The 13372-nt window shown below is 35.4% G+C and overlaps 3 protein-coding genes across 6 annotated transcripts in view; 1 reads left to right on the forward strand and 2 right to left on the reverse strand.

Moving 5' to 3' along the window:
- LOC134661674 (GTPase-activating protein) overlaps nucleotides 1-13372 on the reverse strand; it is a 360962-nt gene that overhangs the window by 225953 nt on the left and 121637 nt on the right. The gene's annotated exons all lie outside the window — the stretch shown is intronic.
- Nucleotides 557-7787, reverse strand: LOC134661870 (peptidyl-prolyl cis-trans isomerase NIMA-interacting 4). Its single transcript, XM_063518088.1, has 2 exons — nucleotides 7645-7787; nucleotides 557-1073 (listed from the first exon to the last, which is right to left on the reverse strand). The coding sequence occupies exons 1-2, from the start codon at nucleotides 7706-7708 to the stop codon at nucleotides 754-756; spliced, it is 384 nt and encodes a 127-aa protein (XP_063374158.1). The 5' UTR covers nucleotides 7709-7787; the 3' UTR covers nucleotides 557-753.
- Nucleotides 9910-13372, forward strand: part of LOC134661673 (mediator of RNA polymerase II transcription subunit 12-like) — a 33959-nt gene continuing 30496 nt past the window's right edge. For all 4 annotated transcript variants that reach the window (XM_063517826.1, XM_063517830.1, XM_063517829.1 and 1 more), the window contains exons 1-7: nucleotides 9910-10092; nucleotides 10188-10399; nucleotides 10481-10640; nucleotides 10837-11028; nucleotides 12561-12674; nucleotides 12748-12852; nucleotides 13165-13348. In XM_063517826.1, the coding sequence (XP_063373896.1) occupies nucleotides 10086-10092; nucleotides 10188-10399; nucleotides 10481-10640; nucleotides 10837-11028; nucleotides 12561-12674; nucleotides 12748-12852; nucleotides 13165-13348 (974 nt within the window). In that variant the 5' untranslated portion in view covers nucleotides 9910-10085. The remainder of the gene's footprint in view (nucleotides 10093-10187; nucleotides 10400-10480; nucleotides 10641-10836; nucleotides 11029-12560; nucleotides 12675-12747; nucleotides 12853-13164; nucleotides 13349-13372) is intronic.

Genomic DNA, 13372 nt, shown 5'->3' on the forward strand with positions numbered 1-13372 from the left:
TAAATGATAATGACATTATCTGTGTCGGACCGTTTTGCTTTTTTGACTAATTGATATCAGTTTTGAATAGCACGCCTCTCATTGCGGCATAGTCAATTAGGCCATTTTGGCCATTTTTGAAGGGCTCTAGCGCCTTAAAAAACAAAAATATCAAAAAAAGCAAAACGGTCCGACACAGATATTGACAATATTAATCTGTGTTGAAAAAATCATTCCTCTAGCTTCAAAACCCACGGAGGAAACAGTCGAGTACGTTTGTATGGAGAAATGACCACTCCTGTTGGCTCTTAAACTAAAGGAAAATTTCACCGCTTCGGAAAGACTTTGCATTTATCGCTTGCAGACGTTTCTAATTTAAAAAAATAGTTTTAGTTAAACGTTCCTCAAATCTCAAAAAACATTATTAGAATAAAACGTATGAAATCCAGGAAATCCTATCTAGCTCATCTTTTGGGCTACTGCCGAAAGATACATTATTACTGGGCCGACAATAAATTACATATAATACAACGTACCAACATGCTTATTTATTAACAAAATGGAATTAAACATCAATTTTACGAAAACAGATTACTTACTCTGTATCAGAAAACTCTTCTAAGTTATTTGAATCGTCCGAGACATCATCAGATCTAGGAGCCTCGGGGAGTACGATATAGTCTTCGTCAAATTGCTCCTGCAAGCAGCATATCCTTTCCATAACTAACAATAAAAGCATCGCCCAAAAGTACTCGAATCCCAAAACCATGTCACTCATTTTTTTCCTTCTACCATAATGATGTGGTACCCAAATTTAGTTTTTATGGGAGGGTCAGTGTAGACGGGGTTAGCGACGGTCGAGACGGGCAAGGCGAAGGCAGCATCCTGGAAGGGGCCCACCATAGCGCCGCGCGTCTGCCAGCCGAGGTCGCCGCCCGACCGAGCTTTGTCCTCGCTATATGCTGCTGCTACTTCAGGAAACTTCTGACCCGCTTTAATTTTTTCTAAAGCTTCCAAACATTTCGACTGTTTCTCACACAATATATGCCTGACTTTGACAGCTGTCCCACCTTTTTTCTCTTTCGCGCCAGTTTCTGTATTCAAAAGATAAAAGTTTTAGATAAGGAGAAATAGGTATAGGTGTCTATATGGTGTCTATACACCATGCCAGTCGTCGAGTACCTATGTAATAGTATGTACTCGACGAGTGGCATGGGAAGTAGGGAGAGACGTAGTGTGGCCGCGCTACTCGTCATGCCCACCACTCCCTATTTTGTCCGTTTTTTGGCGCGAGTTAAAGGGAAGGTATGGAGCGTCCCGATTAATCAGTGTGTGGCCTGAGCGGGCAACATCGCGGCAGCGCGTAAAGCAGAGCGGGGAGCAGCGCGATGAGCATAAATCAGCATAAATAGTCTGGCCGAGATATAATAATTGAATTTATGTACGATTTTCGGAACTATCCGACATTTTACCGTATCTATCTAAAGTTTCATTTTGCACGGCGGGAGACCTTACAATATGCGATACATTGCTAACTACAGAGTACAATGAACTCAGTCGTTAGACCAAGTATCGCAATGTATTGAAAATCTCATGCAAGTTTTTGATCCGTCTAAATGGGGCCGCGCATTGTCGAGAGAGCCAAAAATCCTGCCTTTTAAAATGGCCACGTTTAGATAGCTCACCAATTATCACAATGGGGAGGAGGGTCTTTCAAAAGCATAGATTTTGCAAGTACCAATAGTAAATGAATAAAAATTTAAAATTGAAATTCTTAACACATAATTAACAGTCAAGTTTTCGTACGAGCTTCAGCAGCAACTTTATACAACCACGAACCTTTAAAATTGTCTTACAAAAATGTAGCAATTAAGGGTACCCGCTTATCCTAGCCTTCATTGAGCGCAAGATAGCGTTTAACTATATTATAGTTCGTTTTTTTTTAGCATTAGAAATAAGGTAAACAATCTTGATGTGTCTTTTAATTGAAAAACACATTTTAAAAATAAGTTACGGTAAATATGTAACAACTAGCTGTTGCCCGCGACTTCGTACGCGTGGATTTGTATATTGGTGGTTATATATTCTACATTAGCTTAGAACATTATGCAGCAAAAGATAGCAGTAGGGACGGATAATTAAGTATTATACGACTTAATTATTAGATTTGTCTTTCACAACCTGGCTACGAAGTTTCAAGCCCCAAACTGAATAAAATTGTTCTCGATATAATCCCTCTCAATCCCCAGAAGATTTTCAAGTCCACTATGTAATAAAACCTACTACGTATGTAACTACCTATTTACGAAGCTTGAAGTTCCTAATTTTAAATAAAATTTGAACCCTCTACCAACTTTCAACCCCTTTTTAAACCGTTTAGGGGATGATTTTTTAAAAACGCTGAAATCACTTTTCTTGTATTCTAATAATATTCCTTTATACAACGCGATTCAAGTCCCGCACTCAAATAAATGTTTGACCTCCAAACAAATTTTCAACCCCTTGTTCACCACCTTGGGGGATGAATTATCAAAAATTCTGAAATTAGTTTTCTTTTCTTTTTATAAAATACCTTTTTACGAAGTTTCAAGTTCCTAGCTTTAAATAAAATTTGAACCCTATACAAACTTTCAACCGTTTTTAACCGTTTTAAGGGATGAATCTTTATAAACGCTGAAATTACTTTTCTTGTATTCAATAATATGGCTTTGTACAAAGACTCAAGTCCAGCACTCTCAAAAATATTTGATTTCCATACAAACTTTCAACCCCCTTTTCACCACCTCAGGGGATGAATTTTAAAAAACGCTGAAAAGTAGTTTTCTTCTCTTTTAATGAAATAACTTTTCATGAAGTTTCAAGTTCCTAGCTTTAAATAAAATTTGAACCCTATACAAACTTTCATCCCCTATTGGACCCTTTTAGGGGATTAATTTTTAAAAACGCTGAAAACACTCTTCTTGTATTCTAAAAATATGTCATTATACAAAGATTCAAGTCCCGTACTTAAAAAAATGTTTGACCTCCATACAAATTTTCAACCCCTTTTTCACCACCGTAAAGGATGAATTTTGAAAAACGCTGAAATTAGTTTTCTTCTCATTTAATGAAATAACTTTTTATGAAATTACAAATTCGTAGCTTAAAATAAAATTTAAACCCTTTACAATCTTTCAACCCCTTTTTAAACCTTTTAAGGGACGAATTTAAAAAAACGCTGAAATTACTTTTCTTAAGTTCTAATAATATGGCTTTATACAAAGATTCAAGTCCCGCACTCTCAAAAATATTTGATCTCCATACAAACTTTCAACCCATTTTTCACCACCTTGCAGGATGAATTTTTAAAAACGCTGAAAGAATTTTTCTTGAGTTCTAATAATATGGCTTTATACAAAGATTCAAGTCCTGCACTCTCAAAAACATTTGATCTTCATACAAACTTTCAACCCCTTTTTCACCACCTTGGGGGATGAATTTTTAAAAACGCTGAAATTATTTTTCTTGAGTTCTAATAATATGGCTTTGTACAAAGATTCAAGTCCTGCACTCTCAAAAATATTTGATCTCCATACAAACTTTCAACCCCTTTTTCACCACCTTGGGGGATGCAATTTTTAAAAACGCTGAAATTATTTTTCTTGAGTTCTAATAATACGGCTAGATTCAAGTCCCGCACTCTCAAAAATATTTGATCTCCATACAAACTTTCAACCCCTTTTTCACCACCTTTTGGGATGACTTTTTAAAAACGCTGAAATTATTTTTCTTGAGTTCTAATAAAATGGCTTTATACAAAGATTCAAGTCAAGCACTCTCAAAAATATTTGATCTCCATACAAACTTTCAACCCATTTTTCACTACCTTGCCGGATGAATTTTTAAAAACGCTGAAAGTATTTTTCTTTAGTTCTAATAGTATGGCTTTATACAAAGATTCAAGTCCCGCACTCTCAAAAACATTTGATCTTCATACAAACTTTCAACCCCTTTTTCACCACCTTGGGGGATGAATTTTTAAAAACGCTGAAATTATTTTTCTTGAGTTCTAATAATATGGCTTGGTACAAAGATTCAAGTCCTGCACTATCAAAAATATTTGATCTCCATACAAACTTTCAACCCCTTTTTCACCACCTTGGGGGATGAATTTTTAAAAACGCTGAAATTATTTTTCTTGAGTTCTAATAATATGGCTTTATACAAAGATTCAAGTCCCGCACTCTCAAAAATATTTGATCTCCATACAAACTTTCAACCCCTTTTTCACCACCTTGGGGGATGAATTTTTAAAAACGCTGAAATTATTTTTCTTGAGTTCTAATAATACGGCTTTATACAAAGATTCAAGTCCCGCACTCTCAAAAATATTTGATCTCCAGACAAACTTTCAACCCCTTTTTCACCACCTTAGGGGGCGAATTTTTAAAAATGCTGAAATTAGTTTTCTTGTTTTATAATTTAATACCTTTTCACAAAGTTTCAAGGTCCTAGCTTAAAATAAAATGTGCACCCCAAGACAAACTTTCATCCCCTTTTTAACCCCCTTAGGGGTTGAAATTTTAATAACATTCAAATAATGTTATTTTGCTATCTTATGTTATGCCTTTATAAGAAGTTTTAAAGAATTTGTAATGGATTCCATCGTTCAACCCCTTTTTAACCCTGTTAGGGGATGAATTTTTAAAAACGCTAAAATTACTTTTCTTAATTTCTAATAATATGGCTTTGTACAAAGATTAAAGTCCCGTACTCAAAAAAATGTTTGATATCCATACAAACTTTCAACCCCTTTTTCACCACCTTAGGGGATGAATTTTCAAAAACGCTGAAATTAGTTTTCGTGTATTTTAATAATATATCTTTTTACGAAGTTTCAATTTCCTAGCTCAAAATAAAACTTGAACCCCATACAAACTTTCATCCCCTTTTTAACCCCCTTAGGGGTTGAATTTCTCAAAATCGCTTCTTAGCTCTTATACATTTTATAAATGCAACCTAGTGTCCAAATTTCAACTTTCTAGCGTTTGTAGTTTCGGCTCTGCGTTGATGAGTCAGTCAGTCAGTCAGTCAATCAGTCAGGACACGTGCATTTATATATATAGATATATAGATAGAAGATAGATTATGAATCTAATACGATCTTTTATAGTCTTCTGCTTTCATAAGTAATAGTTATTGATTTTTAAAATGTGTTTTTCAGTTAAATGGCAAGTCAAAATCGCTTACCTTCTTTCAAGTTTTTTCTAATGCTAAAAAAACGAACTATAGAGTAAAGTAAGACAGTAAGTCGATGAAAGGTATACCTATAATAAAAACTCTAATTAATTTCGACCCGATTATATCACCTGATGAAACAATAGAGAAAGAACTAGAGAGAAGAATAGTGAATGAGTGGAAAAGGTACTGGTCCCTGAAAGAAGTCTTCAAAGATAAACAACTCCACTCTAAGACAAAGGGTAAACTATTCAACACATGTGTTCTTCCCGTCCTAATCTATGGTAGCCAAAACTGGGCCCTGACAAAAGCTACTACATCCCAGCTAGCATGCTGCCAGCGCGCCATGGAAAGGAGAATGATAGGTGTACGCAAGACTGACCGGCTACGAAACACCCCAATTAGGAATAGGACGCAAGTCCAAAACATTGCCACAAAAATTAAAAGACTCAAATGGAAGTGGGCTGGCCATATCATCCGAGACACAGACAAATGAAGCAAGCGAGTCACCCAATGGTACCCAAGAGGGGAAAAAAGAAAGGCGAAGAAACCTCTAATGAGATGGGACGATGACATCGCGCAGGTAGCTGGCCGTACCTGGAGTAGAGAGGCAATAGATCGGAGAGAGTGGAGAAGGTTGGAGGAGGCCTTTGCCGAAGGGTAAGCAGACAAAGAATACAAAAGATGGGCGATAATAGAGAGATACTTAATGTGCAATTGTTCTTTGTTCTGTAAATAAAAGCTATTTTTTTTTATTAATTTCGACCCAAAATGCTACTGCGTATCTCCCCTACAGAAGGTAATCACAATCAGGCAAAGAGATACAATATCACCAAGGCTCTATACTCTATCTTTATGTGGACTGAAAATGGGCATGATTAATGGAAAATAGAATACCAATCTGAAGTTTACTAAAAATCCAAATCCCAAGTTCAGAACCTCGAGAATATGATGACGCTCCAAAAGTTGAAAAGCCTGAAATTGATCAAAAGGAATACAAAATTCATCAATTTCCAGGAGAAAAAGAGACTGAATTTACGAATTTGGGATCTACTATACATTGGGAAAAAAAGAGCACACAGCGTGAATATATGTAGATACACTTCGCGACGAGTCCTTGAATGGAGAACGCAGACAAAATTCGACGAGACGGTTGGGGCAATCAGAAGTGGAAAAAGACTACGTATGCAATAATGAAAAAATGTATCTACACAACAACAAAAGCTAAAAACCGTTCAAACCGAAGTCCACTAAGCCGGTTTGAGAAAGAAATACATGGTAAAAAAGCGGCCAAGTGCGAGTCGGACTCGCCCGTGAAGGGTTCCGTATTTAGGGGTATTAAAAAAACTACTTACTAGATCTCGTTCAAACCAATTTTCGGTGGAAGTTTGCATGGTAATCTACATCATATATTTTTTTAGTTTTATCATTCTCTTATTTTAGAAGTTACAGGGGGGTGGACACACACACATTTTACCACTTTTGAAGTAGTCTCTCGCGCAAACTATTCAGTTTAGAAAAAAATGATTAGAAACCTCAATATCATTTTTGAAGACCTATCCATAGATACGTATGGGTTTGATGAAAAAAAATTTTTTGAGTTTCAGTTCCAAAAAAATTTTTTTTTTCTATTTTTGTGTGAAAATCTTAATGAACATCTACTTACATAGTTTCAACAGTATAGGTCTTGCAAACTTCCACCGAAAATTGGTTTGAATGAGATCTAGTAAGTAGTTTTTTTTAATATGTCATAAATCCCCTAAATACGGCACCCTTCATAGGCGAGTCCGATTCGCACTTGGCCGCTTTTTTTTTCTTAAACATCCTTTATCTGTGCATAACTGCATACCTACTTTGTGAATCAATTACCATATTGTATATATTTTTATATATTTGATAGTATAATGGTATTACATAAAATGTATATCAAGCATAGCAAATGAAATAAGACTTGAAGCTGGTTTAAACTACATGATGACTATACATATTCATATATAAATCATTTAATTGACATTCCTACATGCCATGATCATTCAGAACATCATGAGACAAAATAAATAAAAAACCAAAGCAATAAGTTAACGACTAGATTGAAAATGTGGTCAGCATACAAATAAATAAAAATAAAATAAAACTATTTAATTCAGTAAACCAAGCTCTTCCATTATAATGTAGCTTTATAGGTAGAAGGGGAGTTTATATTTGGTTTATATACAAATAACATAATCTACAAACAATAAGAAAATGGTTTTAAAATGTATCACGAACCTATAATTATTTTTTGGTTTATTCTTAGGAGTTTAGAGAGTTTCTCTATCATATCCATGTGATGACGCCGGAATGTCCCGAAGGGAGCAATTTAGGAAAGTCAAATAATCACAGATTAGAAAATCAAATTGTATATAAGTCCCTATTCGACCTCATGCGTCGAAATATTTTTGTACTAACCTTTTGCATCACCCCCAGATTTCCCTCCCTTGCTTGCTTTTTCGGGCTGCTTTTTGGGTGGCATTATCAATTATTTTTTGTGATAAATAGTTTTGCTTAACCTTAAAAATTATTTTCATTTGTTATTGTTAATTTTGACAGTTGGCAATTTTTTTTTTATTATTATAGTCGATTTAGACTCTCGCGCGAGCCACGAGACGAGCCGCGAGCCGCGCCACGAGACGCGAGTCCACCGACGATATATCATCGCGCCTACATTTTTCAAATTTGCCGCCTTTTTCTACTGACAAGATCTGCTTGACCAGCTATAGTATAACTGGATTGGGCATGAGTGGTGGGGAAAATTGACAGAAAGGGATAGTCTTATGTATCTTTCAGTAGGAGTAGCAGCGAAAGCGCTATTATTGTTTAACCTTGTCACAGTCTCACATCTTGTTTTATTCCCCACCGTAAATTGACCACCGTGATTGGTCGAATTCATTTGTTGCCCACCATAACAAATAAAAATTTATTTGTTATGGTGGGCAACAAATGAATGAATGTCAAATGACCAATCATTGCGTCGCATTGCGTATGTTTTGTCCCTCACGGAGGCACGCGTAGACCACTTCTATAGGATGCTATTTTATCTACCTTCTATGGTATAGACAGTCTTAAAGTGATAACACACTATCGCACCGAACCGCGACCTTGTGCGTCGCCCCTGTAAGTGAGAGCGAGAAAGATATATCTTTTTCTCGCTCTCACTTATGGGTGCGGCGCACCAAGGTCGCGATGCGGTAGAATAGTGTGTTAGGGCTTTAACAGAACATCAAGCATTATCGGCGTCCTAAAATATATTATCTGTGGTTTGTTCTTATTTTTTGCACGGATTTAGAGTTAATAAACTGGATCGAGTACATTGACCAAAAAGTGTGTCCACATGAGAAGTCAAACTAGAGCCCTGCATCTCGTTCTAATTAGGGTGACCATAAGATATCTGTATGTGGGATATTAGGATAACATGGAATATATCAGTAGGGTGTGTCATTTTCTAAATAAAGTGAAATTTTAAGTGGTCAGGTTTTTTTTTCATTTGTAGTCGGCCTCTTTCGCACTCACTCATGGTATGTTCATAAAGGTAAATAGGCTTCCCTTTTGTCCACTTCAGTTTTTTTTAAGTATAAGCGTCATTGAAGATCTGTTTAACAAATATGACGTTTTTTTTAAAGTTGGTGCCTTTTTTCTATTGACGGAAATGTGTCCTACCTATAAAGAATCTAACACACATATAAAGAGTTTAACACACCTAACAAAATATTATGTATAAATGAGAGTCTGTAATGTTTAAGGAGTTAAGCACTTTGGTTTTAAATTTTGGCAATTGAAGGGATGTTTACAAAAACAACATACCTGACTACACTGGTTGACACCTGAAACGATTAACAATGTTCTTAAAAAAGTGTCAACCGGTCTAAGCAGTTATGTTGTTTTTGTAAACATCCCTTCAATTATTCTACAACAAATCTTAAATTAAACATGCCGAAATAAAGACATAAGGTACCTATTATGTTAAACTTACTTTTACATTACCTACGTTAATAATAACTAATAAGAATTCTGTGAGACCGATTCAAAACGTGCCGACATCATAGACACCCTAATGAGTTTGACAATGTTGTCTTGTATTTTTATAGTAAAATGTAATAATTGTGGCTTTCTTGTGAAACAATATTCCACAATTAGCAATTATTTCACTCCAACAACCTTTAACACAACATTTCTTCACAATTTTTAAGAAATTTCGCATTCACGTGTTTTGAAGAAATGTCATCAAGTTGGGGATACCAATTAATATTTAAAGTTACTACAACTTCTACCATACTAAAATTTAGTTTTTTTTTGCTGTGTATGCGCTTGGTTTAATCAGTTAATAATATTGGCATCATAATTATTTACAAATTACTTAAAAGATATCAGAACTGTAGTCTGAATATAGCACTAAAATTGTATAAGAAGGTAATTAAATTCAGTAGTTTATTGATATAATTTCTACCATAATGGTATCTTTATAACATTGGCAACATGTGCGAGTGAGACACAGGGCTCGGGTTTTTCTATCTCAAGTGGACCGTTTTCTCTAGTCTGGTACGAACAACTTTCTGTCTCGGTGATAAGGTTCAAATTAGTATGGCAAAAAAAGTGACAACTCGCTCCAGTTTAAAAAATATAACTTCATGATTTTTTGTGGCTACTCTTCTTTATCTGTGGAAGATACGATCGAGGCTATTGACGGGAGATGTAATTTACGTTTGTCTTTTCGCTTTAGTTTTTTTAGATATTGTTATTGAAAAATGTGACACTATTTTTACAATAAGGACCTTATTTTGTTATTGTATATTTGTAGTGGACGGCGAGTTAGGTTACTATAATGATATCATGTAAAAAGTAACTCAATTTAAATGAAAGGTAAGCTACTGCAAGCTCATACATTTTGCCTTGCTAGCATATTCACTTTTGTATTATTACACACTATACAATAATTATTATGATTTAATTTGCAGACCAATCACTGTATCCTGACACTATGGGGATCATGTACGAGAAACGACCTCTCAAGAGGCCTCGATTAGGCCCGCCCGACGTGTATCCGCAAGAACCTCGACAAAAAGAAGATGAACTCACTTCTACTAACGTAAAGCAGGGCTTTTCTACAACCCCGCATTCTAGTGACGAGTTTGGCACCGCTAGGAATTTTAACTATTCTGCATCTAAGGTATGCAAAAGATATTAATCAGATAGAACATGCTTCCACAATAGTTTTCACTTAATATTGACATATGTATTCTATTTACAGATAGGGCAATTTTTCTCCGGAATTTTGTCAAAAAAGGAAGAACTTAATACCCTTCCCGACTGTGGCAGGAAAAGACAACAAGTAAATCCTAAAGATAACTTCTGGCCAGCCACGGCTAGGACCAAAGCCCAAATTGAAGCATGGTTTAAGGATTTAGCAGGTACTTCATTATTTTTATTTTATATCAACCAGTACTGTAGTTAATGGAAAATATTTATATTATAAATGGGCTTACTCATGGCCACAGACTAGCCGAGGCGAAGATATGACCTACGATGGAGTGAGCCTGCCCAAAAGGTGCCTGTTCACCCTTGATAATTGATATTTTTCATAATTGTTTTATTCTGTTTATTTAGGAAGTAAACCACTGTCCCAGCTATCCAAAAAGGCACCAAATTTTAATAAAAAGGAAGAAATATTTATAACACTAACAGAATACCAAGTGTCAATGCCACGAGCAGCATGGTTCATTAAACTTAGCTCCGCATACACTGTGGCCGTTTCGGAAGCCAAGATCAAGAAGAGGCAGCTCCCAGATCCTACAACAGGTAACGACTGCCGCACAACTCCAAGATATATTGACAATGTTGTACATTTATATGTTATATGTTATATTTTACATATTAATGTAATAATAAACTAAAGCCTAAGTAAAATATATTTATGAATCATAGTATTGTATGTAGTAACATATATGTACATATAGCATGCTCAAATTATTGACTAAGACCAAACAATTTTTTTTGCTGTTATACACAGATATTCACAAAGTTACTATACATTTGTTATCATTAGTCTGCATATTTATGGTATTATATTGGTGGTATATTTCTGTAAATATGTAATCTCAAATAATAGATAGAGACAGAAAAATCATTCAAGGTGTAGACAATGCCATGTAGTCAGCCATAAAAACGCCAAACACTTCATTATTGCAGTGTCCCAGGTGACAGTTTATTTTATCTCAGGACTTTTTATCATGTTTATTCATATTTTTATTGTAGCATTTCATTAAAAAAATATTAACAGAACTGGTGCACTTTTGGGCGTTGGATCCCCAATGTTCCGAAATGGAAGCGTCAGAGGAATCGCTAAGTAAATAGTAGTCAGTTTACGAGTTAGCCTAACAATATGTTTAGATGCACTACCGTGGCCCCAGTACCACTGGAAGCGCTCTCTGTAGCTGCGGCTGCGCCACTGACTATAGTGTCTGTTCTTGTCCGTCCATAGGCGTCATATTATTTATTCACTTGGTCATCAAAGTTTTTTATTTCATACATGTGCTTACATAGAGTAGGTATTCACACCTTACAGATAATAGTATTTGCACTATGTGATTGTCATTTAAGTATCACAAACCATACTTATTGTGACAAAGCCTCGTGTATGCTAGCTGCTATGTCACCCAATGCACTTTGCCTAATATTTCAGTGCATTTAGTCGAGTTTATACTTGAGGTTTTACCTGTTCTATTTTTACCTTAGTGCAGCAATCCTAAAATCTGATAAGAATATAATGCTATGTATATACATTGCTTTATTAGGTTTTGAGATAAAAAATCAAATAATTAAATTTCTAATCTATGCATAAAAATAATCTATGATATATTGACTGAAATGTTACATGTTTGAATAGCTGCAGTCAGTTACGAAATGTTTAACAGTAAGCGTGTAATGTGTAGAGTTTTATACATATAAGTAAATAAATTATTTATAGGTCATTATTACACAAATTTACTAAATCACACAGTAAGCTCAATAAGTCTTGAAGCGTTATAGGAATATACATTATAGTGTGCATTAATCAATATTTAGTACAAAAAAATATATGCATATTGCGCATTTCAATTATTATGCCACTAATTGATTATTAAATGATCACTTATTAAGAATAATACTGGTAAATTAAATCTTAGCGAACCCTTTTCCCTACAATTACTCAATGACTTTGCTTGTAGTTTGACCATGGCACATTGAATTTAAAGTTCTCTATTGAACACATACATTACCTATAATATTATAGTTACTAATGTGTACACTCATTTGTGACAGTTGCTTAACTTTCTGAGTATCTCTTACAGAATGGACCTCTACTCTGATTAAATTCCTCAAAGATCAAATACCAAAGCTAGCAGAACACTACCAGTGCGCAGCCTCGGGCAGCGTGTCCGACAAGACGCCGCCGTCTCAGTCAGGTGATTATCCCGACAACTGTACACTAACAAAGTCTAATTATATCGTTTCTAATCCACTTTTTTATTATTACAGGACAAGGCACGCCCAGTCATAATTCCTCTGGCAACCCGCCTGGTAGCTCAACTCCTAATAGTTCAAGTATACCTAATTCTATGCACTCTCCAGGGAATACGAGCAGTATGTACATTTTTTTATACATTCTGGATAGCATCAGTAGTTTTATTAATTTGTTTGGGCCATAGATTCTAAACCAAATAGCTCATCACTAATTTCGAAGTAAACTGAAGCCTAATTTGCTGTCTGTGACTGCTGTGAGGAAACTTGTGACTTTTTAATGTTCCCATTTTCCAATATTCAAGGTTTGCATATGCATACACAAACTAGAAACCTAAACAATAAATGTTTAACACATGCACATTGCTATCAAATTGAGTAAAATAATTTAATTGTGTCAAATAGGTTAAACTGTCTATGTTGGAATTGTTTCAGCTCTGGGGTCCTCTACGCCGAGCTCCTCAGAAGGCACGGACTGGCGGCAAGCCCTGAAACTGTGGAACTACTGCTGCCGGCTCGCCAAGTACCTTCTCGACGAGGGCTTGTTAGACCGACACGACTTCCTCACATGGATCATTGACTTGCTTGATAAGAGAGCAGCTGATGATGGTCTATTGAGGTGAGCTTTTCTTTAAAGCATATT

This window comes from Cydia amplana, chromosome Z (assembly GCF_948474715.1).
Source record: "Cydia amplana chromosome Z, ilCydAmpl1.1, whole genome shotgun sequence".
Lineage (NCBI taxonomy): Eukaryota > Metazoa > Arthropoda > Insecta > Lepidoptera > Tortricidae > Cydia > Cydia amplana.